Source organism: Nymphaea colorata, chromosome 1, assembly GCF_008831285.2.
Source record: "Nymphaea colorata isolate Beijing-Zhang1983 chromosome 1, ASM883128v2, whole genome shotgun sequence".
Lineage (NCBI taxonomy): Eukaryota > Viridiplantae > Streptophyta > Magnoliopsida > Nymphaeales > Nymphaeaceae > Nymphaea > Nymphaea colorata.
Genome location: NC_045138.2, coordinates 18,969,051 through 18,994,772, shown reverse-complemented (window position 1 = coordinate 18,994,772; position 25,722 = coordinate 18,969,051). Strand labels below are relative to the sequence as shown.

General features: G+C 40.1%; 4 protein-coding genes across 4 annotated transcripts; all 4 read right to left on the bottom strand.

Annotated features, from left to right (window-relative positions):
- Nucleotides 1–4,896: 4,896 nt before the first annotated feature.
- LOC116263084 (uncharacterized) lies at nucleotides 4,897–5,430 on the bottom strand. The gene has a single exon (XM_031642709.1). It carries the CDS (start codon nucleotides 5,428–5,430, stop codon nucleotides 4,897–4,899), a length of 534 nt encoding a protein of 177 aa, XP_031498569.1.
- Nucleotides 5,431–7,806: 2,376 nt separating this feature from the next.
- LOC116262999 (uncharacterized) lies at nucleotides 7,807–8,355 on the bottom strand. Its single transcript, XM_031642597.1, has one exon. The coding sequence runs from the start codon at nucleotides 8,353–8,355 to the stop codon at nucleotides 7,807–7,809; it is 549 nt and encodes a 182-aa protein (XP_031498457.1).
- Nucleotides 8,356–13,940: 5,585 nt separating this feature from the next.
- Nucleotides 13,941–15,156, bottom strand: LOC116262911 (uncharacterized). The gene is made up of 3 exons (XM_050079997.1): nucleotides 14,899–15,156; nucleotides 14,076–14,326; nucleotides 13,941–13,956 (listed from the first exon to the last, which is right to left on the bottom strand). Exons 1-3 carry the CDS (start codon nucleotides 15,154–15,156, stop codon nucleotides 13,941–13,943), a joined length of 525 nt encoding a protein of 174 aa, XP_049935954.1.
- A 4,160-nt stretch (nucleotides 15,157–19,316) lies between these two features.
- Nucleotides 19,317–25,556, bottom strand: LOC116262824 (uncharacterized). The gene is made up of 2 exons (XM_031642372.1): nucleotides 25,170–25,556; nucleotides 19,317–19,502 (listed from the first exon to the last, which is right to left on the bottom strand). The coding sequence occupies exons 1-2, from the start codon at nucleotides 25,554–25,556 to the stop codon at nucleotides 19,317–19,319; spliced, it is 573 nt and encodes a 190-aa protein (XP_031498232.1).
- Between the last annotated feature and the right edge of the window lie 166 nt (nucleotides 25,557–25,722).

Below are 25,722 nucleotides of genomic sequence, written 5' to 3'. Positions count from 1 at the left end.
GGTTCATTAACATTTCCATGAAATATACTTCATATCTACATTATGAAGCAACTACCATTAGTCATATAAGCCGATGTCAGTTGAGTGTTGAACACTTTTCTTTTGATCTAGACATCCGCCCTAATTTAGTTAGCAGTTTTACGTCTTTATTTCTGTGTGCCGGTTGCTCGATTGGCGTCGATGTCTGCCATTATGGAATATTACTCAATTGCTCATGTGTCAGACCTCAAGTTGGCTTTGTATTTAGTTGGGTGTCCTCATCTATTGGTTTGATCGGGAGAAGATGATGAATGCGTTCGTTGTTGGAAACCCTCTGCAAGTAGTTGTTTGGACAAAACCTTACCAGTGATCAACAAGATATGGGTAAGTTTTAAATGCAGTGTGAGATGCCATGGGTGAAAAAAGGGTAAACGTTTGTCCACTTTCTTATTTCTATGAAAGAAAAGATAAGTTTCTGTCCGCTTTTTAAATCTATGAAGGAAAAAGGCAAATTCATGTCAAGTTTTCTTAGGCCATGCATACAATATATGCTTTGATTGGTCCAGCGTCCAGTTAAATTTTGTCTGTTTACTCTTTAGAGTCCACCTAGTAGTGGAAATGGCTTTCTTATTTTGAAGATCTATGATAGTAGATAATTATGTAGATAGTGCTTTTCTTTCCTTCTTCCTCTTTTTATGTGCTCACTTTGTTACTTTTTGGTTCTTTACATGCATGCAAAGCTTCGTCACCCATCAATTACTCAAGAAAGAACATTAGTTATCAATATTTCAGATGGGGCCCTTACTTTGTAGATGCCTTCTTCTTTTCCATTGGGAGTTTCCCATGACATGTTGACGTTAACCTGTGACTTGAACAGCCATATAAAAGTTTCAGTGGCTTTAATGGGATGCCATGGAGCCATACGGGAGTAGAAAATGTAATCTAATGGCATCCAACGTTTGGTTAAGTAACAACTGTATGTGTAAAGGGGAGGAGATGCTTATAATCTCAAGTTCACTACACACAGGGAAGAGAAGGAATGAAACGGTGGCACACATGAAATGCTGAAATTTCTGGCCAGGAAAGTGACGCGCACAAAGCTCTGAAGTATATTGTATGTGATCCACAGACAATTTGAAAATATATATTATAGATGTAAAAGGTGCTAAGGCATTCTTCTAATACATGTATATGGTGCAAAAACAAGTGGATAACATGCGTTAGAGGTGTATGGTAAAGCTTTATTCTGATAGATAATTTCTTAATTTCTAAATGTTCAGTTTTTCCTTTCCTGTTTATAGTGGCTTGCCAAGAAGTCCTTGTTGCATAAACACACAAGTGAGGGGCTTTACCTCTGCTGACTGCTGTCTGTCCTGCTTATGCATTTTTGAGATGCCACATTTTCCGTTCTGTAGAACGCAGCCATGTATGACTGTGTAGATTATGATCTACTGCCAAGTACATTAAAGAAAAGTATCCTTGGAAGTCAGAGAAGTCTTGGGATAGATTATGATCGACTGTCAAGAAAGAAAAATATTTGCAAGACACGGAAATCTTGAGAGATCATGACCTTGCTCTTATTTTCATTAAAAAATTGCACTGTTTTCATCTTTTGTGTGCATTGAAATGCGAAAATGTGAGCTTACAAGCACGCATGTTCATGTCTGCATGCATGTGCTTGTGCACGTGTAGTGGAATCTCTCGGCAATCTATGCATGTAAGAAATGGCAATTAACTAGCTAGAGGAGACTTTCACAGCAGTTCATACGTTAGATGCCAACATTATGCGGATAATTTGGTCTGTCTGATATTAACTTCCTTGGAATTGCTAATTTGCTCGTAACTGGACATACTTCAATTGTTCAAGACTCTACATGGAGGCAAGGGTGAATGCAGGGTGAATCCAAGTGTCCAACATCAAGTCATAAACTAGCAAACCAAATCCAATTTGAACCGATGCAGATCCAGGATCCGCTGGAAGAACAGATCTTGATCATATTCTCAAATAAAATAATTTTTTATTTTAACTGGGTCAGGACTCGGATGTCAGGTATCAGGTCAGGTCCATACTCGATTTTCGGGTGTCAGGCCCGGCCGGACTGATGCCCAGGCCTACCCACTACACTTCAATTTGCATGTCACTCTCCCATTTACGATGCAGACATTTAACACTTCGGGTTCGGGAGCTTGAAACAGAGACGGGCCTTCCATTTGGTTATGAGTACAACATTTAACCAGACAACTGCCCGTGAATATTTTTTTGGAAGAGACATAGTCATCTTGGAACAGATCTTTTCATTCTAAGTACGAGGCGCTTAATCAGATATCCCTGGTATTTACTCTTGGTGTTGAAACCTTGACCACCTTCAACTTGATGCCCTTCATTCCAAACTGGGTTGTTATCAATTGGTGAAATCTATCAAAATAGCAATTACATGACCTGTGTAATTGATTTTATATGCACATCATGCCTTTTTTCTTTTGACACGAAAGACAAATTTAAACTTTGTTAGATTCAACGAAAGATGATTCTTGCTAAATACCTACATGTTTTGGTGTCATATAGCTTTAAGTTAGGAATATTACTGCTCGACAGAGTGATTTTCAAAAAAAAAAAAAACTTGTTTCCTAAATACCTACTTGTTTTGGTGTCTTCATAACTTTGTTATATGAGTAATTTAAAAAAAAAAAAATTGAAGGAAAGCCATGGCTCCTGCCGAATCCTCCCTGACTCCACCCGTGGCAACAAGAAACCTTATGTTCCAAATTATGAAGTATTCCTATTACCAAACCCTCTTACAACTTCCCAATTAGGATGGTGGTTCATGGTCTTCTCCATGTGGAAAGCGGAATGGATGAGTTTCAATTACAGATGTCCTTCGGCTGGGTTCAGACTTGGTATTTAAAACCCTGCTTCAGCATATATATATATATATATGACATGTAGTCCGATTAAAATTCGTGTTCGGGTTCGAACCGACAATAAGCATCAATATGGACAACAAGGCTTTTCGACATCCAATTAAGGGTGGGCGTCAAGCCAGATATATTATATATATTTATCTCATTCGAATCCAAATTGAAGCATAAATATGTAAACGTCCGATAGATAAGTTGGATATATAGATAAGTTGGATATGGAGAAGGATGCGTCCGATTCAAATATTGCACGTTCGCATCCCCAGTTCCAAACTTGATCAGGGAAAGTGCTACCTTAGGCCAAATTAAATTTCTAAGCGTTAATGACAACGCTTTCCTAATAGGATAGCAAATGGTGGTAGGGTTCCCTCTCAGCTTTCTCAAAAGAATCAACCAAAGGTGGGACGTATATACTTGTTAGAGCAATTCAAAAACTTTTAAAAAATGTCTTGAATAAACAAATAACCACCATTATGACATTGCCACCAACAAAAAAAAGAAAAAAAGAAACACATGACATTACATTAACAGAGACATCAATTAGATCCACGACGACACAAGCATCTTCCTAGTATCTTTCTGAGGGGAGATAGATTGTTGCTGATATTAATCGCCTTTCTCACAAAATTCATCATGACAGTTCTTTAATGTGAGCTGTGAATGCATAGGTACGCATGCGACCTAACCATATATTTAACTATAGCCAGATTTGGTGCGAAAACTTGAAAAAACAAGGGGGAAACTAGATTTATCCAAGTCCAATATCTGAGCACTTGATCAGAGAAAACCAATTAAATAAATTCTCCATGATCCATGCGGCATCCATGAGAAGTTCAAATAGAGATACCTATGTGGAATTTGGATCGTGAAATCAACATGGATTCCCAGATTTGTGAGGTTCATCCTCTCCCGACTAGTCAACAAGAACAACCCAACATGGAAATTAAAGTGATTGAAGGCCAGTGTGAGGTTGGAAGGCATAATGGGAATCACTTCTCACTTGCCATGTTTCCTATAAGACCCAGTTTCCACACCATGAAATGCTGCAGGCGCCCTTTCAATTTTCAAGTGGAGCAACTTGGAATCAGTAATATTATCAATGTGGAGAACGAAGTGGTCAGTTGCGTTGGAAGCCAAGTTTGACACACAGATGGGAATTCAATATGGGAAGCATCTTCTTACCCTGATCTTGCCACCAAAGTAATATCAAGAAAACAAGATGCTATGGAATTAAAAACTCCAGGAAGAACGCCGGATTGCCAGCCTCGAAAACTGTTAAGTTCAGCCAAATAACAGTTTGACTTTGATTTAAGATTAATTGTGGACTTAAAAAACGATATGACTTCTGTTAAAATCTAATGATAAGCTGGAAGTCTCACAAGTATCTAGATTATGGCTGCCATCTGTGAAAAAACTACAATGGAGCAAAATCTACAGTCAAAATCTCCTCCTTTGGGTGAGTAGAAGTTCATCCTACTGCCCAGCCAACTCCTCTCGCGTTGCAGCCCCTACCACGCTTTGACATGGGCATTTGCAGTCTTCCTTTTACAGTACAACAGTAATTCAAACCGCCCACCAACCCCACCCCATTTACTTCAACCCCTTTAAGGACTTAAATCATAATCTAAAGTACTGAATAATAGATGAAAAAAGAACTGGGAAGAAAAAGCTCATGGGCTTCTCATTCTACAAATTTCTCTTGAATACACACGACAGCCAAGAAGATTTGGTCAGTTCATGGAAGATCCAGAGAATTAAGTGGTTACCTGCGCTGGTAGAAAGCTTCAAAGAAACTCAAAGTGTCTATGCCACAAATGTGAATTAACAGATTATTTTACACAGACAAACAACCAGAACGAGGCATGTCATACATAGTCGGTTGGTCTAAAAAAGAAAAGGGAAAGGAAAAAAAAAGGCGATTCAGGTTCCGTAACAAGCAAGGTTGCCCATAATGGTGTGGGATCCAAGATCAAATCCTGAAGGTTTATGTGAGGTTGGTCATGGTTGAATTTCTTCAGAAAGAACACTAAACATGACCAAATCTAAGAGCCTGCCTTTTCCAACCACGTACCTTCTGAGGATCCCCTCCCTGAGAAATCCACATTTCTCCAATACCCTGATCGATGGCTTATTTTCCGGGACGACCGTCGCCTCGACGCGCTCCAGACCCGGAAATTCCCGAAAGACGGCCGGAACAGCCAGCCTCACGGCGGAGGTGGCCACGCCCTTCCCCCAGCAGCTGTGGGCGAGCTCGTACTTGAGCAGCCCACGGCACCGGGCATGATCCTTACCGATCGTGACGGAGATGCATCCGACCGGCCGGCCGGCGACGCAGATGGCGCGGCACCACTCGTGGGGGATGGCGAAGTCCTGGATGAAGGCAACCGCCTCGTCGCGGGAGGTGTAAGCGTCCCACCGGCAGAATGCCGCCACGCGAGGGTCTCCCTTCCACGCCATGACGTCGTCGGCGTCCTCGATTTTGAAGGGGCGGAGGGAGAAGGGGAGCTCTCCGGTGCCTTCCTCCTCTGCCATCCTCTTGGATACAGCGAGCGAGAGGAAGAGAGAGCGTGAGATTTAATGGCGTGGAGCAAAGGTTTGGTGGGTAGTGGAACACGAAATTAGACGCCGGCCAACTTTGACTTAAAAAGTTAGATCTGAATAGGGTGTTTCAAATTTAAACAGTAATCAGATGTTCAGTTTTTCCTTTTCTGTTTATAGTTGCTTGCCAAGAAGTCCTTAGTTGCGTAAACACACAAGTGAAGGGCTTTACCGCTGCTGACTGCTGACTGCTCTGCTTTTGCATTTTTGAGATGCAACATTTTCCGTTCTGTAGAACGCAGCCATGTATGACTGTAGATTATGATCTACTGCGAAGTATATTCAAGAAAAGTATCCTTGGAACTCAGAGAGGTCTTGGGATAGCTTGTGAGATCATGACCTTTTTGATGTTCACATTACATCATGAATTTAGAAATTCAAGAATGAAAAGGCATAATCGCTCTTATTTTCATTAAAAAACATTGTATTGTTTTCATGCATTGAAGTGCGAAAATGTGAGCTTATAAGCACGCATGTTCATGTCTGCATGCATATGCTTGTGCATGTGTAGTCGAATCTCTCGGCAATCTATGCATGTATGAAATGGCAATTAACTAGCTAGAGGAGACTTTCACAGCAGTTCATACGTTAGACACAAACATTATGCCGACAATTTGGTCCGTCTGATTTGTGATTAATTTCGTTGGAATTGCTAATTTGCTCTTAAATGGAGATACTTCAATTGTTCAAGAGTCTACTTGGAGGCAAGGGTGAATCCAAGTGTCCAATATCAAGTCATGAACTACTAAACCAAATCCGATGGGAACCGATGCAGATCCAGGATCTAATGGAAGAGCAGATCTTGTCATCCACCAAATCATATTCTCAAATAAAATATAATTTTTTTTATTTTATTTTAACTGGGCCATGACTCGATTTTCAGGTGTTGGACCGGGGCAATGCCCAGGCTTACTCACTAATACTTCAATTTTCATGTCACTATTTACAATGCAGAAATTTGACACTCTGGGATCTTGAAATGGGCCTTCTATTTGGTTATGAGTACAAAATTTAACCATACATCACATTTCTAAACAGACAACTGTTAATCATGTTGGAACAGATCTTTTCATTCTAAGTATGAGGCGCTTAGAATAAAATGGCCATGGGCTGGCTTTTTTTTAAAATTAATTTTAATTATAATTTAATATATTCTCATTTGTAAATATATAATATATATTAATTAAAAAAATAAATCTACCCCAGCTGAGCTGTAAAAATGAGGCCCGGGTTATCAAGCCGGCTCAGCCCGATGCCCACCTTTATATCCAATGTCCATATGTTTTGAACGACAGTTTGTAAGATAACATAGTGCAATTGGATTGGGTTAAAATTCGAACTCAATTTCAAATGTGAATTTAAAAGTCCGATTCATATTGGATTTGGATTTGAAATTTAAAGGTTGTATTCAGATATGTTGTATATGTTTTTCTCATTCGAATCCAAATTTAAACATAAATATGTAAACGTCCAACAGATAAATTTGATATAGTGAAGGATGCATCCGATTCAAATATTGCCCGTTGGCATCCCTAGTTTGAGTGCTTCCTTAGGCCATATAAAAATTTCTAAGCGCTTACGAAAACGCTTTCTTAATGGGATAACAAATGGTCGTACGGGTTCCCTCTCAGCTACCCCAAAGAACCAATCAAGGTGGGAAGCATATACTTGTTAGAGCAAATCAAAAACTTATAAAAAAATGTCTTGAATAGACAAATAACCATCCGTATGACGCTGCCACCAAAGAAAAGAAACACATAACATTACATTAACAAAGAGAGCAATTAGATCCACGACGACACAACCATCTTTCAACTATTTTTCTGAGGGGAGATTATTTGTAGATTGTTGCTCATATTAATCGCCCTTCTCACAAAATTCATCTTGATAGTTCTTTAATGTGAGCTGTGAATACATAGGTACGCATACGACCTGACCATATATTTAACTTTAGCGAGATATGGTGCGAAAACTTGAAAAATTAAGAGGGAAACTAGATTTATCCATGTTCAATATCTGAGCACTTGATTAGAGAAGCCTCTATGAGAAGTTGAAATAGGGAGACCCATGTGGAATTTGAATCGCGAAATCAACATGGATTCCCAGATTTGTGAGGTTCATCCTCTCGCGTCTAGTCAACAAGAACAACCCAACTTGGAAATTAAAGCGATTGAAGGTAAGGGTGAGGTTGAAAGGCACAACGGGAACCACTTATCACTTGCCATGTTTCTGTTAATGTAAGCGATTCAGGTCCCGGAACAAGCATGGTTGCCCATAATGGTGTGGGATCCAAGATCAAATCCGGAAGGTTTAAGTGAGGTCTTGTGAAAGAATACTAAAGAGGGCCACATCCCAAAGCCTGCCTTTCCCAACCACATATTTTCTGAGGATCACCTCTCTAAGGAATCCACATTTCTCCAAAACCTTCATGGACCCTTTATTTTCGGGGGCAACCATCGCCTCGATCCGCTCCAGACCCGGAAACTCCCTGAAGACGATCTGCACAGCAAGCCTCACGGCGGAGGTGGCCACGCCCTTTCCCCAGCACCGGTGGGCGAGCTCGTACTTGAGCAGCCCACGGCACTGGGCGTCATCCTTGCCGATCGTGACGGAGATGCATCCGACCGGCCGGCCGGCCACGGAGATGGCGCGACCCCACTCGTGCGGGATGGCGAAGTCCTGGATGAAGGCAACCGCCTCGTCGCGGGAGGTGTAAGTGCCCCACCGGCATAATGCCGCCACGCGAGGGTCTCCCTTCCACGCCATGACGTTGTCGGCGTCGTCGATTTCGAAGGGGCGGAGGGAGATGGAGAGCTCTCCGGTGATGGAGAGCTCTCCGGTGCCTTCCTCCTCTGCCATCCTCTTGGGCACAGCGAGCGAGAGAAAGAGAGAGTGAGAGATTTATTGGTAGTCAAAGGTGGAACAAAGGTTTGGTGGGTAGTGGAGATACTACCCAGAGCTACCACCAACACGAAATTAGATGGAGGGAGATGGAGAGCTCTCTGGTGTACTAAGATCCATGGATGTTAAATCGAAGTAATACAACACACACACACTAAAGGGCACTCTTAAACGAAGACATTCGCATGAAGTCACAGGCATGACCATCTTGGTATTGACTGATATATGCTTTTGACTTCAATTAGGTTGGAACGGACATGACGTTCTGCCCACCACACCTTTGTCCCATTTGTCCTGTTATTAGTGTTTTTTGTCATTAGTTTGATAGTTTTAAGAACAAAACACGATGCCTATTTATATTTTATCTATTTATCCATCTTGTGAGACATTTATTTCTGGTATGCTTGTATCTTGTGATGTCTGTTCTGCTTGTTTTTCTTTCTTATTATTTTATTTGTTTCGTTCAGTTTTTGTTCGTATGCAGTCCATTCTACATGTCTTGTTTTTCCTATCCACTGTTTGACAAAATAAAATGAGAACCAATATGATAAGTAGATGCTTATTGGCATGAATTTGGAGACATATTTGATAGCTATATATAAATAAAGGTTTTATGTGAAATGCTTGAAGCCTGCAAGGGATATTCACTAGAATCATGAGCGGGTGGGTAGGAATCGCCTATACAAACTACCTGCATTCGCGGATGCCTTCTCTTACAAAACTGCTCCATCCAAGCAAAGGACACTAATGCGCGAAGACAATTGTTGAATGAAACTAATAAGAGGAAATCAAGTTTGTTTGGAACAGCAAACCGGTTTGCCATGCAAGCTGCTGGGAGATTATGCTCCCGATCAAAAAAACATCAACGAACAAATTATTAAATAAATTATTAGATTGCTTCCACCGGTTACCGGTGCTGTACCTTGCTTTGAAGCCCAACATCTCTTTCTCTCCCCCTCTCTTGCGATGACTAAGGGGAGGTGGGCGGGGGGAGAGAGAGAGAGATTAGGGTTTCAATTTATTTCCCTTTAACTAGACATGACATGCTTGAGAACCCTAATTAGTCACTATCATCACTAGTGTTTCCACTTGGTTCATTAAGATTCTCATGACATATACTTCATATGTACATCATGAAGCAACTACCATTAGTCATATAAGCCTATGTCAGTTGAGTGTTGAACACTTTTCTTTTGATCTTGACATCTGCCCTAATTTAGTTAGCAGTTTTACGTCTTTATTTCCATGTGCCCGTTGCCCGATTGAAGTCGATGTCTGCCATTATGGAACATTACTCAATTGCTCATGTGTCAGACCTCAAGTTGGCTTTGTATTTAGTTGGGTGTCCTCATCTATTGGCTTGATCGGGAGAAGATGATGTCGTTGGAAACCCTTTGCAAGTAGTCGTTTGGACAAAACCTTACCAATGATCAACAAGATATGGGTAAGTTTTAAATGCAGTGTAAGATGCCAGTGGTGAAAAAAGGGTAAATGTTTGTCCGCTTTCTTATTTCTATGAAAGAAAAGCTAAGTTTCTGTCCACTTTTTAAATCTACGAAGGAAAAAGGCAAATTCATGTCAACTGTTCTTAGGCCATGGAAACAATATTTGCTTTGATTGGTCCAGCGTCTTGTTAAATTTTGTCTGTTTACTCTCTAGAGTCTACCTCTAGTGGAAATGGCTTTCTTATTTAGAAGATCTATGATAGTAGATAATTAAGTAGATAGTGCTTTTCTTTTCTTCTTCTTCTTTTTTATGTGCTCACTTTGTTACTTTTTGGTTCTTTACATGCATGCAAAGCTTCGTCACTCATCAGTTACTCAAGAAAGATCATTAGTTATCAACATTTCACACGGGGGCCTTACTTTGAAGATGCCATCTTCTTTTCCACTGGGACTTTCCCATGAGACGTTGATGTTAACCTGTGACTTGTACAGCCATATAAAAGTTTCAGTGGCTTTAATGGGATGCCATGGAGCCATGCGGGAGCAGAAACTCTAATCTAATGGCATCCAACGTTTGCTTAAGTAACAATTGTATGTGTCAAGGAGAGGAGATGCTTATAATCTCAAGTTCACCAAACACAGGGAAGAGAAGGAAAAGAAAAGGTGGCACACATGAAATGCTGTAATTTCTTCCCAGGAGACTGACACGCGCATAAAGCTCTGAAGTATATTGTATGTGATTCAAAGACAAATTGAAAATATATATTATAGATATGTTGCAAAAAACAGGTGGATGGCATGCATTAGAGGTGTAAATGGTGGTAAAGCTTATAGATAATTTCTTAATTTTTAGATGTTCAGTTTTTCCTTTTCTGTTTATAGTGGCTTGCCAAGAAGTTTTTGTTGCATAAACACACAAGTGAAATGCTTGACCTCTGCTGACTGCTGTCTGCTCTGCTTAAGCATTTTTGAGATGCAACATTTTCCGTTCTGTGGAACGCAGCCATGGATAACTTTGTAGACTATGATCCAATGCCAAGTATATTAAAGAAAAATATCCTTGGAAGTCAGAAAGGTTTTGGGATAGATTATGATCGACTGTCAAGAAAGAAAAATACTTGCAAGACATGGAAATCTTGTGAGATCACGACCTTTTTCAAACCTGGAAAATGAAATTCACATTATATCGTGAATTTATAAATTCAAGAATGAAAAGGCATAATTGCTCTTATTTTCATTAAAAAAAATTGAATCGTTTTCATCTTTTGTGTGCATTGAAGTGCGAAAATGTGAGCTTATAAGCACGCATGTTCATGTCTGCATGCATATGCTTGTGCATGTGTAGGAATCTCTCGGCAATCTATGCATGTATGAAATGGCAATTAACTAGCTGGAGACTTTCACAGCAGTTCATACGTTAGACACCAACATTATGCGGATAATTTGGTCTGTGTGATTTGTGATTAATTTCGTTGGAATTGCTAATTTGCTCTTAACTGGACATACTTCAATTGTTCAAGAGTCTACTTGGTGGCAAGGTGAATCCAAGTGTCCAATATCAAGTCATGAACTAGCAAACCAAATCTGATGTGAACCGATGCAGATCCACGATCCAAGGGAAGAACAGATCTTGTCATCCACCAAATCATATTCTCAAATAAAATATTTTTCTATTTCAACCGGTCCATGACCGGGATGTCGGGTATGGGGCCGGGCCGGAACTCGATTTTGGAGTGTTGGGCCGGGTTGATGCCCAGGCCTACCCACTAATACTTCAATATGCATGTCAGTGCCATTATTTACAACGCAGAAATTTGACACTCCTGGAGCTTAAAATGGAGATAGGTCTTCCATTTGGTTATGAATACAAAATTTAACCATACCTCACATTTCTAAACAGCCAAACTGCCCGGGAATTTTTCTTGGAAGAGACATAATCATGTTGGAACAGATTTTTCATTCTAAGTATGAGGCGCTTAATCAGGTAACTCTGGTATAGACTCTTGGTGTTGAAATCTTGACCACCTTCAACTTGATTCTTTTGAGTCCAAATTGGGTTGTTATTAATTGGTGAAATCTATCAAATAGCAATTAGATGACCTGTGTAATTGATTTTATATGCACATCATGCCTTTTTTTTACATGAAAGACAAATTTAAACTTCGTTAGATTCCTTGAAAGATGATTCTTACTAAATACCTACATGTTTTGGTGTCCTATAGCCTAAAGTTAGGAATATTACTGCTAGACAGAGTGATCTTTCATGCACGTAGAAAATTATATTCTGCCTTATATTCGAGTTTCTTGCTTTTTATTTTTTATTTTTTGTTAATTTCACTTTCCAAACCTTAACTCCATGGGGGTGTTCTGTAGCAGCTTCGCAAATATGTACGAAGTGGGGGCAGAACCGGAAACTTTTAGTTGGAGAGACCAAATAATGTTTCAAAAATTTTCTACAAGGGTTGAACAATATTTTTTTGAAATTTTTACTGGTGACAAGTTAAAATTTTTAAAATTATAAGAGTAATTTTTTTTTTGGTTTTTTAAATTCGAAGGAAATCCATGGCTCCTGCCGACTCTCTTTGACTCCACCAATGCGAACACGAAACATTGTGTTCCAAATCATGAAGTGTTCCTATCACCAAACCCCCATACAACTTCCCAATTGCGATGATGGTTCATCGGCTGTGTATATATATATATATATATATATATATATATATGGGGCACAGATATAAGAGATGACATCCAATCCGATTAAAATTCTGGTTCTAACCGGATAATAATCATCAATATGGACAGCTACGCTGAGACGTAAAAATGAGACCCGCCAGCTCAGCCCGATGCCCACCCCCCTATATCCAATGCCCATATGTTTTGAATGACAGTTTGTAACATAACATAATGCCATTGCATCGGGTTAAAAGTCCAATTCAAATTCAAATGTGAATTTGAAAGTCCGATTTATATTGAATTTGGATTCAAATTTAAAGGTTGTATTCAGATATATTATATATGTTTTTCTCATTCGAATCCAAATTGAAACATAAATATGTAAACGCCCAGATAGATAAATTGGATATAGCGAAGGATGTGTCCGATTCAAATATTGCCCGTTGGCATCCCTAGTTTCAAACTTGATCAGGGAAGTGCTTCCTTAGGCCAAATAAAATTCAAAGCGCTAATGAAAGCGCCTTCTTAATGGGATAGCAAATGGTCGTGGGGTTCCCTCTCAGCTATCCCAAAAGAACCAACCAAAGGTGGGAAGTATATATAATTGTTAGAGCATTCAAAAACTTATAAAAAATGTCCTGGAATTAGTAATATAATCAATGTGGAGGATGAAGTGATTAGTTGCGTTGGAAGCCAAGTTTGACACTTAGATGAGAATTCAATATGGGAAGCATCTTCTTACCCTAATCTTGCCAGTTGCCACCGAATTAATATCAAGAAAACAAGATGATCTGGAATGAAATACTCCAGGAAGGCCGCCGGATTGCCAGCCTCGGAAACTGTTAAGTTCAGCCAAATAACAGTTTTAACTTTTATTTAAGATTAATTGTGGACTTAAAAAAACGGTTTGACTTCTGTAAAAATCTAAAGATAATTCTCACTAGCATCTAGATTACTGGCTGCCATCTATGAAAAAACATACAATGGAGCAAAAAACCTACAATCAAAATCTCCTCCCTTGGGTGAGTAGAGGTTCATCCTACTGTCCAACCAGCTCCTCACCGGTTGCAGCCCCTACCACGCTTCGACATGGGCATTTTTTAGTCTTCTTTTTACCTTTTTACAGTACATCAGTAATTCAAAATGGATACTGACCGCCCACTAACCCCACCCCATCGGTTACTTCTACCCTTTTATTGACTTAGAATCATAATCTAAAATACTGAATAATAGATGAAAAAAGAACTGGGAAGGAAGACCTCATGGGCTTCTCATTCTACAAATTTCTCTTGAATACACATGACAGCCAAGAAGATTTGATAAGCTCATGAAAGATCCAGAGAGTTAAGTGATTACCTGCACTGGTGGAAAGCTTTAAAGAAACTTAAAGTGTATATGCCACAATATGTGAATTAACAGATTATTTTACACAGAAAAACAACTAGAACCATGCATGTCAAACACAGTTAGTTAGTCTAAAAAAGAAAACGGAAAAAAGAAAAAAGAAAGCGATTCAGGTACATGGTTTCCCATAATGCTGTGGGATACAAGATCAAGTACGGAAGGTTTATGTGAGGTTGGTCATGGTTGAATTTCTTAGAAAGAACACTAAACATGACCAAATCCAAGAGCCTGTCCTTTCCAACCACGTACTTTCTGAGGATCCCCTCCCTGAGAAATCCACATTTCTCCAATACCCTGATCGGTCGCTTATCTTCCGGGATGACCATCGCCTCGACACGCTCCATACCCGAAAATTCCCGAAAGACAGCCGGAACAGCCAGCCTCACAGCGGAGGTGGCCACGCCCTTCTGTAGAGAGTCATCACAGACTCTTGGGAAGGGTCGAGAAGACGCAAGAGGCTTTGAGCCTCTCATTTGTAAAGCCGGTGCTTTTAAAGTCGGTGGTTGTGTAACGATTAAAAAAATATATATATAAAATAAAAATGTAGAAATCGGCCCTCCCTAGATGAATGGCATAATAAGTGGTGTGTGAAAAAGAAGTGTCTTGAGTGGCTTGTGTTGAGTGCGTGCTCACTTTGTGAGGTTATTGAGTGATACGGGTACATCAAGGTTCTTTTCTTTGTAAGTGGGGTAGCTCATTACATAAGTAAGTGAGTTCATTTTGCTAAGTGAGTTCATTTTGTGAGTGTTGTTGTTATTATTGAAAATTTGCTAAGTGAGTTCATTTTGTGAGTGTTGTTGTTATTAAGTTTATTTTATCAAAATTATTATTCAAAACTATTTTGGACGCTGAGGCTCTGTCAAAATTTTTATGCATAAATACGGGTTTGGATCTAAGTTATATTTAAGACCCATTAATTCGTTTTTTTCCAACATCTTCCCCCAGCAGCCGTGGGCGAGCTCGTACTTGAGCAGCCCACGGCACCAGGCATGATCATTATCGTGACGGAGATGCATTCGACCGGCCGGCCGGGGACGCAGATGGCGCGACACCACTCGTGGTGGATGGCGAAGTCCTGGATGAAGGCAACCGCCTCGTCGCAGGAGGTGTAAGGGTGCCACCGGCAGAATGCCGCCACTCGAGGGTCTCCCTTCCACGCCATGACGTCGTCGGCGTCCTCGATTTCGAAGGGGCGGAGGGAGATGGAGAGCTCTCCAGTGCCTTCCTCCTCTGCCATTCTCTTGGATACAGCGAGAGAGAGAAAGAAAACGAGAGATTTAATGGCAGTCAAAGGTGGAACAAAGGTTTAGTGGGTAGTGGAGCTACCACCCAGTGCTACCACCAACACGAAATAGATGGAGGGAGATTGAGAGCTCTCTGGAGTCCTTTCTCCTCCAATCTTAAATACCACTTTTTCTCAACTCAGAAATAGCAAAAAAGGATTTTAAGTTGACATCCTTAGTTTGATAAGCAGTGGATATTATCGTGGATCTTTTATCAAATCAGCAAAAGCATGTCAGGTACTAAGATCCATGGATGTTAAATCGAAGTAATACAACACACACACTAAAGGGCACTCTTAAACAAAGACATTCTCATGAAGCCACAGGCATGACCATCTTGGTATTGAACGATATATGCTTTTGACTTCAAATAGGTTGGTGATAAAAATGATAAACAATCATAGGCAGTTTTACGTCTTTATTTCCAGGTGGCCGTTGCTCCATTGGCGTCGATGTCTGCCATTATGGAATATTACTCAATTGCTCATGTGTCAGACCTCAAGTTGGCTTTGTATTTAGTTGGGTGTCCTCATCTATTGGCTTGATCGGCTGAAGATGATGAATGCGTTCGTTGTAGGAAACCCTATGCAAGTAGTTGTTTGGACAAAACCTTACCAATGATCAACAAGATATGGGTAAGTTTTAAATGCAGTGTAAGATGCCATGGGTGAAAAAAGGGTAAATATTTATCCACTTTCTTGTTTCTATGAAAGAAAAGCTAAGTTTATGTCCACTTTTTAAATCTATGAAAAGGAAAATTCATGTCAACTGTTCTTAGGCCATGGGTACAATATTTGCTTTGATTGGTCCTGCGTCTTGTTAAAGTTTGTCTGTTTACTTTCTAGAGTCTACCTAGTAGTGGAAATGGCTTTCTTATTTTGAAGATCCATGATAGTAGATAATTAAGTAGATAGTGCTTTTCTTTTCTACTTCTTTTTTATGTGCTCATGTTGTTATTTTTTGGTTCTTTACATGCATGCAAAGCTTCGTCACTCATCAATTACTCAAGAAAGATCATTAGTTATCAAATATTTCACATGGGGCCCTCACTTTGTAGATGCCATCTTCTTTTCCATTGGGTGTTTCCCATGAGATGTTGATGTTAGCCTGTGACTTGTACTGCCATATAAAAGTTTCAGTGGCTTTAATGGGATTTCATGGAGCCTTACGGGAGCAGAAACTGTAACCTAATGGCATCCAATGTTTTGAAGTAACAATTGTATGTGTAAAGGAGAGGAGATGCTTATAATCTCAAGTCCACTAAACACAAGGAAGAGAAGGAAAAGAAAAGGTGGCACACATGAAATGCTGAAATTTCTGGCCAGGAGAGTGACGCGCATAAAGCTCTGAAGTACACAGTATGTCATCCAAAGACAATTTGAAAATTTATATTATAGGTGTAAATGGTGCTAACACATTCTTCTAGTACATGTATATGGTGCAAAAACAAGTGGATGACATGCATTAGAGGTGTAAATGGTGGTAAAGCTTTATTCTGATAGATAATTTCTTAATTTTTAGATGTTCAGTTTTTCGTTTTCTGTTTAGAGAGGGTTGCCAAGAAGTTCTTGTTTCATAAACACACGAGTGAAGGTTTTTACCTCCGCTGACTGCTGTCTGTTCTGGTTATGCATTTTTGAGATGCAACATTTTCCGTTCTGTAGAACGCAGCCATGTATGACTGTGTAGATTATGATCTACTGCGAAGTCTATTAAAGAAAAGCATCCTTGGAACTCAGAAAGGCCTTGGGATAGCTTATGATCTACTGTCAAGTAAGAAAAATGCTTGCAAGGCGCCGAAAATTTGTGAGATCATGAGCTTCTTCAAATCTGAAAAATGAAGTTCACATTACATCGTGAATTTTGCAATTCAAGAATGAAAAGGCATAATTGCTCTTATTTTCATTAAAAAAAATTGTATTGTTTTAATCTTTTGTGTGCATTGAAATGCGAAAATGTGAGCTTATAAGCACGCATGTTAATGTCTGCATGCATGTGCTTGTGCATGTGTAGTGGAGGCTCTCGGCAATCTATGCATGTATGAAATGGCAATTAACTAGCAAGAGGAGACTTTCACAGCAGTTCGTACGTTAGATACCAACATTATGCGGATAATTTGGTCTGTTTGATTTGTGATTAACTTGGTTGCAGTTGCTAATTTGCTCTTAACTGGACATACTTCAACTGTTCAAGAGTCTACTTGGAGGCAAGGGTGAATCCAAGTGTACAATATCAAGTCATGAACTAGCAAATGAATCCAGGTGTCCAATATCAAGTCATGAACTAGCAAACCAAATTCGATGTGAACCGACGCAGATCCAGAATCCAATGCAAAAACAGTTCCTGTCATCTACCAAATCATATTCTGAAGTGGCTCCAACGGACCAACATGTTGTCAATTTGTTTTTTCCAACCATACTTAACATTAAAAATTGTGAGGATCCATAGTTAACTGTAATCATTACCAATACACACGGATCCTAGATTGAGGCCTGATGGAGAGCTGAAGTTCTCACCCAATCTCCCGTCTCCTTGAGGTGTTGTCCCTGCTGCGCATTGGTGACCTTTCCTTTTGAAGCACAGGATGTTGACACTTGAAATGAAGACCGGTCACCTACCGTCTCCATCTCAAGCAGTTGCACCAACCACCTTGAGTACTCATCCTAATATACGAGTTTCTTGCTTTTTATTTGTTATTTTTTGTCAATTTCACTTGTCAAACCTTAACTCCATGGGGTGTTCTGTAGCAGCTTCACGAATTTGTACGAGGACGGAACCAGAAATTTTTAGTTGGGGAGACCGAACAGTGTTCCAAAAATTTTCTACAAGGGTTGAACAAATTAAAATCACTCTTAAATTTTAATTTACTCTTATATATTCTGCCTTACGCATACGACCTGACTGTATATTTAACTATAGCGAGATATGGTAAGAAAACTTGAAAAATTAAGGGGGAAACTAAATTTCTCCATGTCCAATATCTAAGCACTTGATCAGAGAAAATCGATTAAACAAATTCTCCATGATCCATGTTGCCTCTATGAGAAGTTGAGATAAAGACACCCATGTGGAATTTGGATCGTCAAATCAACATGGATTCCCAAATTTGTGAAGTTCATTCTTTCCCGTCTACTCAAGAAGAAGATCCCAACTTGGTAATTAAAGCGATTGAAGGTAAGGGTGAGGTTGAAAGGCATAATGGGAGCCACTTTATACTTGCCATGTTTCCTATAAGACCTAGTTTCCACACCGTTAAATGCTGCAGACGCCCTTTCAATTTTCAAGTGGAGCAACTTGGAATCAGTAATATTATCAATGTGGTGTGGACGAAGTGGCTAGTTGCGTTGGAAGCCAAGTTTGACACAGATGAGAATTCAATATGGGAAGCATCTTCTTACCCTAATCTTGCCAGTTGCCACCAAATTAATATCAAGAAAGCAAGATGCTCTGCAATGAAATACTCCAGGAAGGCCGCCGGATTTCCAGCCTCCAAAACTATTTTCAGCCAAATAACAGTTTAACTTTGATTTGAGACCAATTGTGGACTTGAAAAACGATATGACTTCTGTTAAAATCTAAAGATAAGCTGGAAATCACACAAGTATGTAGATTATGGCTGTCATCGATGAAAAAACGTACAACGTAGCAAAATCTATAATAAAAAATCTCCTCCTTTGGGTGAGTAGAAGTTCATCCTACTGCCCAGCTAGATCCTCTCCTACCACGCCTTGACATGGGCATTTGTAGTCTTCCTTTTAATAGATGAAAAAAGAACTGGGAAGGCAAAGCTCATGGGCTTCTCATTCTACAAACTTCTCTTTAGTACAAATGGCCGCCAAGAAGATTTGGTTAGCTCATGAAAGATCCAGAGAGTTAAGTGGTTACCTGCACTGGTAGAAAGCATCAAAGAAACTTACAGTGTCTATGCCACAAATGTGAATTAACAGATTATTTTACACAGAAAAACAACCAGAACGAGGCATGTCATACATTGTCGGTTGCTCTAAAAAGGAAACAAGAAAAAACAAAAGGCCATTCAGGTCCCGCAACAAGCAGGGTTGCCCATAATGGTGTGGGAACCAAGATTAAATTCTGGAAGTTTATGTGAGGTTGGTCATGGTTGAATTTCTTCAGAGAGAACACTGAACATGACCAAATCCAAGAGCCTGCCCTTTGCAACCACGTACCTTCTGAGGATACCCTCCCTGAGAAATCCACATTTCTCCAATACCCTGATCGTGTTGCGAGATTTGTGGAAGAAGATTGGTGTTGCCCAATACACCAAATCAACTATATTCTGCTGTTACAATGTGATTGTGGATAATCAAGAGAGAAGGAAAGAAATCTTCTCTATATTTTGAAAAAGATTCGATAACCGCTTTCTTGGTTATCGTCTCACTCATCATGTATAAAAACCCTCTTTCTCTCTTGGATTGTAACAATGGAAAGAAAAATAAAATAGCAGTCTTCTTCTTCCTCCGTGGACGTAGGCGAGAGTGCCGAACCACGTAAATCTGTTGTTCCTGTTTCTATTGTTGCTTCTACCTTATGTTTTTTATCATGGTATCAGAGCGGGTTATATAAAGCCGCTGCATATTTCTTCGACAATCTTGGAGACAGGCTGTGAGCTGTTTTTTGACAAGGAGATACTTGCTGTTTGAAGGAGTAGCAGAACAGAGTGCCGACCGTCAGGAAACCTGCCAGAAAATTGGCCGGCGTTGTCTACTCCGGCGACGTCAAAGGTCGAGCAAGGACTCCTTCGAATCATCTACTTCTGAGGAACGTTCCTACCAATTTTCAGATTTTTTGACACAGCCATTAAGGAGTTATGATTTTTTTAAGAAACACCTGTTGCTGCTGCTCCTCTGTTTTTCCCAAACCGTCAGGAAGCCTGCTGCAAAACTGACCGGCGTTGTCAGCTCCAGCGACGTCAGGGGTCGAACAAGGGCTCCTTAGAATAGTCTACCTCTGAGGAACGTCCCTACCAATTTTCAGATTTTTAGAAGCAGCCATTGAGGAGTTATGATTTTTTGAAGAGATGTCTCTCGCTGGAAAAACTGTCTGCAACTACTCTTCCCTTTCCCCAATTTCTATTCACGAATTGGGATGCAAGGGCACTCTCAAATTTTTTGTCGTCTCTCTACTTTTGAGTTAATTTGGTTGTCGGGAGCTGTGGTTGAGGACCAGGAAAAAGAATCAAAAGGTCTTCATTGGCGATCAAGGTTTTCTGAATCCATTATTGAGGTCGATCAAGGTTTTCTGAATCCATTATTGAGGTTCTTCGTTATCGGGTGACATCCTCCTCTCCCCTGTTCCTTGAGAGCATGATTGATTATGCACATTCTGAAACGAGTTTTTGAATGATCGAGTAGCAGCTTTGAGTAGCATCTTTCACTAGCTTCCTTGCTATATTCTGTTATTTTGTGAATTGTCTGGTATTCTCTTATTCAATGGCAAATAACCAGCAAGAAACTACAGAAAGTTTTAGACATCTCAATAGCAACGAGCAAAGCAGCCAACCTCTGAAAATCACCAATATGCTATTGAATGGCACCAACTACTTAAGTTGGGCTAAGGCAGCTCGACTATTTTTAAGCGGTCGATCCAAGGTTGGATACATAAATGGGAAGATCAGTCCTCCTAATAGATCAGATCCTAAATTTGATGATTGGCAATCTGAAAATGATATGGTGATGTCGTGGCTTATTAACTCCATGGAACCCTCTATTTCAAATCTATTTATGTATCAAGAAACTGCAAAGGAAATTTGGGATGAGTTAAAACAACTTTTTTCAAACAGAATAACCTCGCACGAGTCTATCAAATTCAGGTCGAGATTGCCAATCTTATGAAGGGTGACAAATCACTGAATCTCTACATAGGAGAACTCAAAAGCCGATTTGATGAACTTCTGCAATATAGGCCTGCTACGACTGATCTTGACACATACAAAACCCGGTTTGAGGAAGACAAAATCTTCAAATTTTTGGCAGGTTTAGGAGCCGATTATGAAGGTATTAGGAGTCAAATCCTCAATACCACTCCGCTGCCCAACTTCAACAATGTTTGTCAAATGATACAAAGGGAGGCTGCACGAAGGCAAGTTATGAATTCCAAAATTGAAATTTCTGAAGAAAGCCGTGAACAAACGGCATGCGTCGCTCAGGCCGATTTTGTCAAAGGGGATCAAAAACTTTCGAATGCCAACAAACCCTCCAATGCTAACTTCAGCTATCAGAAAGGGAGAAATAAATTTAGATGTACCCACTGCAAGCGGACTGGTCATACTCGTGAAAGATGTTGGGAGCTAGTCGGAAGACCAACAAGAGACAAAGCTACCTCCTCCACAAAACCGGCGTATTCCACCAATTCTGATTTAGCGAACTTTGTCACCAAGGACGACCTTGAGAAATTTTTTCAAAAGTTTGCAAAGACCAATCTAGTATCATCTCAGCCTATCAGCAATTCAGAAGGTAACAACTTTGCTTTGACTGCTACTTTAAATCGTTCTGCATGGGTTATTGACACAGGGGCTACCGATCATATGTCTAGCGACTTAAGAAAAATTATTAATCTTGACAAAACAAAACAAAGATCAGTTTTTACAGCCGATGGATCACCCATTATTGCTGAAGGATATGGTGAAACTACATTCTTTAAGAAAGGGCAGAAATCTCAAGTTTTATATATTCTCAAACTGTCAGCTAATCTCATGTCGGTAAGCAAATTAACCAAGTCTCATAACTGTTTGGTTGTTTTTTCCTCAAAGGATGTGATATTTCAGGATTGTGTGACGAACCAGGAGATTGGTAGAGGGCATGAGCAGAATGGGCTATACGTGATGGACGAAAATTGTTGCAACCTCATTGTGAATGATCAGCAAGATCGACGTTCTCACTACTGGACCTGGCACGCCAGACTTGGTCACATCTCTAATCAAAGTTTAACTCGTCTTATTCCAAATCTTACAGTTGAAAATAAATCATGTGATGCTTGTGAATTTTCTAAATCCACAAGATTACCTTTTCAGTCTTCTACTGAAAAATCAAATGACATCTTTGATTTAGTTCATTCCGATGTTTGGGGACCAGCCCCAGAAGTGTCATATTCTGGATTTAGATATTATGTTTCTTTTATTGATGACAAGACACGCATGACATGGTTGTTCTTTCTTAAGTATAAGAGTGAAGTTTTTAGTGCTTTCAAAGAATTTTTCAAGATGGTACATACTCAATATGGAGTAAAGATAAAAAAACTTCGCTCTGACAATGGTGGAGAATATGTGAATGATGCTCTTGAAACCTTTTTAAAAGGGGAAGGAATACAACCTCAATATTCTTGTGTAGGTACTCTACAACAAAATGGAGTGGCAGAACGAAAGAATAGACAATTACTGAATGTTGCTCGATCTCTTATGACTCACATGCATGTTCCTTTTCGTTTTTGGAATGATGCAATTGCTACGGCCTGTTATATTATCAACAGAGCACCAAGTTCCAGTATTGAAAATCAAGTTCCTATAGAACTTCTTTTCAACAGAAAAGTTTCTATAAAGCATCTTAAAGTTTTTGGATGTAAATGCTATGTTCATAGACAGGAAAACTTTAGGAACAAATTTGAAAAACGTGCTGTCAAAAGTATTTTCCTCGGTTATTCCAGTAGAAAGAAAAGATATAAATGTTATGATCCAGTCACTAGAAGATTATTTATATCTCGTGATGTGAAATTTTTTGAACAGGAATCCTTCTTTGATTATCAAAGACAGGGGGAGATGAATGTTGCTAATCCGACCAAGCAGCCCACATTGCCAATAGTGAAAATCAGCTATGAAGCTCCTAGTGCTAGCAAGCAGCCCGTATTGCCTATGGTTGAACCCCATTTTGAAGTAGACAAAATCATTTCAAATGATGTGTCTCCACTTTCACCTCAAGAACCCGACACCAGCTTCAATCCTCCCACTCTTTCCATCGAACCAAATCCCAATTCAAACCAACCAGAAAATTCCATTAGACAATCCACTCGTCCTACCAGACCACCAACAAAATTTAGTGATTATTATACCTATCTTACAACAAACAAAAACCATTCCATAGACCAATACTTGTCATTCGAAAATCTGCCCATTCACTATAAATCCTATATCCTAAATACCTACTCCCAAACGAATCAAAAACTTATGAGGAGGCAAAATCTGATCCAAAGTGGCATAATGCAATGGAAGAAGAACTTGCGGCATTGAAAAAAAATCAAACATGGGATTTAGTTCCTCTACCTGATGGCAAGAAGCTGGTTGGATGCAAGTGGGTTTATCGAATAAAATACAACAGCGATGGAAGTGTAGAACGCTACAAAGCTCGCCTGGTCGCCAAAGGATTCACTCAAACTGAAGGTATTGACTATACTGAAACCTTTGCTCCTGTTGCAAAGATGAGTTCTGTCCGAATGTTAATCTCAGTAGCAGCAAACAAGAGATGGCCTCTAAATCAACTTGATGTGAAAAATGCTTTTCTTCATGGTGAACTCAATGAAGAAGTTTATATGGAGGCTCCAAAAGGTATAAAAAATGAGCACAAGTACGTATGTAAATTGAAAAAGGCTCTATATGGTTTGAAGCAGTCACCGCGAGCTTGGTTCTCTCGTCTTAGTGATGCGCTTGCAAAAATGGGTTTCAAAAGAAGCAGTGCTGATCATACTATGTTTACGTCTTTGAGAAACTTTAAAATATGTATTCTCCTGGTCTATGTGGACGATATAATAATGACAGGTGATGATATTGATTTTATGCCACGCGTCAAATACTATCTTAATCAGCTCTTTGAAATCAAAGATTTGGGGATACTAAGATTCTTTTTAGGAATTGAAGTTGCACACTCAAACAAAGGAGTCTTCCTTTGCCAAAGGAAGTATACGTTAGATCTATTGAAAGAAACAGGATGCTTGGGTGTGAAACCAGCAGAGACACCCCTTGAAGTCAATTGTAAATTAAAGAAAGATGAAGGAGAAGTCGTCGAGAATATTCAAAGCTTTCAGAAACTCGTCGGTAAACTCATATATTTAACTGTTACAAGACCAGACATATCTTATGCTGTAAGTCTCATCAGTCTGTTTATGCATTCTCTGCCACTAGATGTTGTGGGTTATACTGATGCAGATTGGACAGGGGATCCAAACGACCGAAGATCTACTTCTGGTTTTTGCACCTTCGTTGGAGGAAAGCTTGTAACTTGGAGAAGCAAAAAACAAACTGTAGTTGCTCGATCAAGTGCTGAAGCAGAATACAGAGCTATGGCTGGATGTACATGTGAACTGGTGTGGATAAAAGCGCTTCTGAAGGATATGAATATTGACGTGCGAGACTCTATAAAGCTTATATGTGACAATATGGCTGCCATCTATATTGGGGCAAATCCGGTCTTTCGCGAAAGAACCAAACACATTGAAATTGACTGTCACTTCATTAGAGAGAAGATTCAAGATGGAACTATCAAAACTTGTCATGTTAAAAGTGAAAATCAGTTGGCTGATATTTTCACCAAGAGCCTAGCACGTGAAAAGCATCAAAGCATTGTAAACAAGTTGGGACAGATAGATATCTGTCCTCCAACTTGAGGGGGAGATTGTTGCGAGATTTGTGGAAGAAGATTGGTGTTGCCCAACACACCAAATCAACTATATTCTGCTGTTACAATGTGATTGTGGATAATCAAGAGAGAAGGAAAGAAATCTTCTCTATATTTTGAAAAAGATTCGATAACCGCTTTCTTGGTTATGGTCTCACTCATCATGTATAAAAACCCTCTTTCTCTCTTGGATTGTAACAATGGAAAGAAAAATAAAATAGCAGTCTTCTTCTTCCTCCGTGGACGTAGGCGAGAGTGCCGAACCACGTAAATCTGTTGTTCCTGTTTCTATTGTTGCTTCTACCTTATGTTTTTTATCAGATCGATCGCTTATTTTCCGTGTTGACCATCGCCTCGACACCCTCCAGACCCAGAAATTCCCGAAAGACGGCCGGAACAGCCAGCCTCATGGCGGAGGTGGCCACGCCCTTTCCCCCGCAGACGTGGGCGAGCTCATACTTGAGCAGCCCACGGCACCGGGCATGATCCTTACCGATCGTGACGGAGACGCATCCGACCGGCCGGCCGGCGACGCAGATGGCGCGACACCATTCGTGAGGGATGGCGAAGTCCTGGATGAAGGCAACCGCCTCGTCGCGGGTGGTGTAAGCGTCCCACCGGCAGAATGCCGCCACGCGAGGGTCTCCCTTCCACGCCATGACGTCGTCGGCGTCTTCGATTTTGAAGGGGCGGAGGGAGAATGAGAGATCTCCGGTGCCTTCCTCCTCTGCCATCCTCTTGGATACGGCGAGCAAGAGAAAGACAGACTGAGAAATTTAATGGCGTGAACAAAGGTTTGGTGGGTAGTGGAACACGAAATTTGACGCCGGCCACACTTCCGGTTTTTTTTTTCAGACGTCAGCCACACGAAATAAGAAATAATGGATCTTCAAAAAAATG

Bases quoted from the DNA above. Each gene is read 5' to 3' on its own strand.
- LOC116263084 (XM_031642709.1), bottom strand. From the start codon at position 5,430: ATGGCAGAGGAGGAAGGCACCGGAGAGCTCCCCTTCTCCCTCCGCCCC.
- LOC116262999 (XM_031642597.1), bottom strand. From the start codon at position 8,355: ATGGCAGAGGAGGAAGGCACCGGAGAGCTCTCCATCACCGGAGAGCTC.
- LOC116262911 (XM_050079997.1), bottom strand. From the start codon at position 15,156: ATGGCAGAGGAGGAAGGCACTGGAGAGCTCTCCATCTCCCTCCGCCCC. The intron at 14,327-14,898 runs GTGGGCTGCTCA...GACTCTCTACAG, and splicing joins TAATGATCATGCCTGGTGCC to AAGGGCGTGGCCACCTCCGC.
- LOC116262824 (XM_031642372.1), bottom strand. From the start codon at position 25,556: ATGGCAGAGGAGGAAGGCACCGGAGATCTCTCATTCTCCCTCCGCCCC. The intron at 19,503-25,169 runs GTCAACACGGAA...ACATTGTAACAG, and splicing joins TGGAGGGTGTCGAGGCGATG to CAGAATATAGTTGATTTGGT.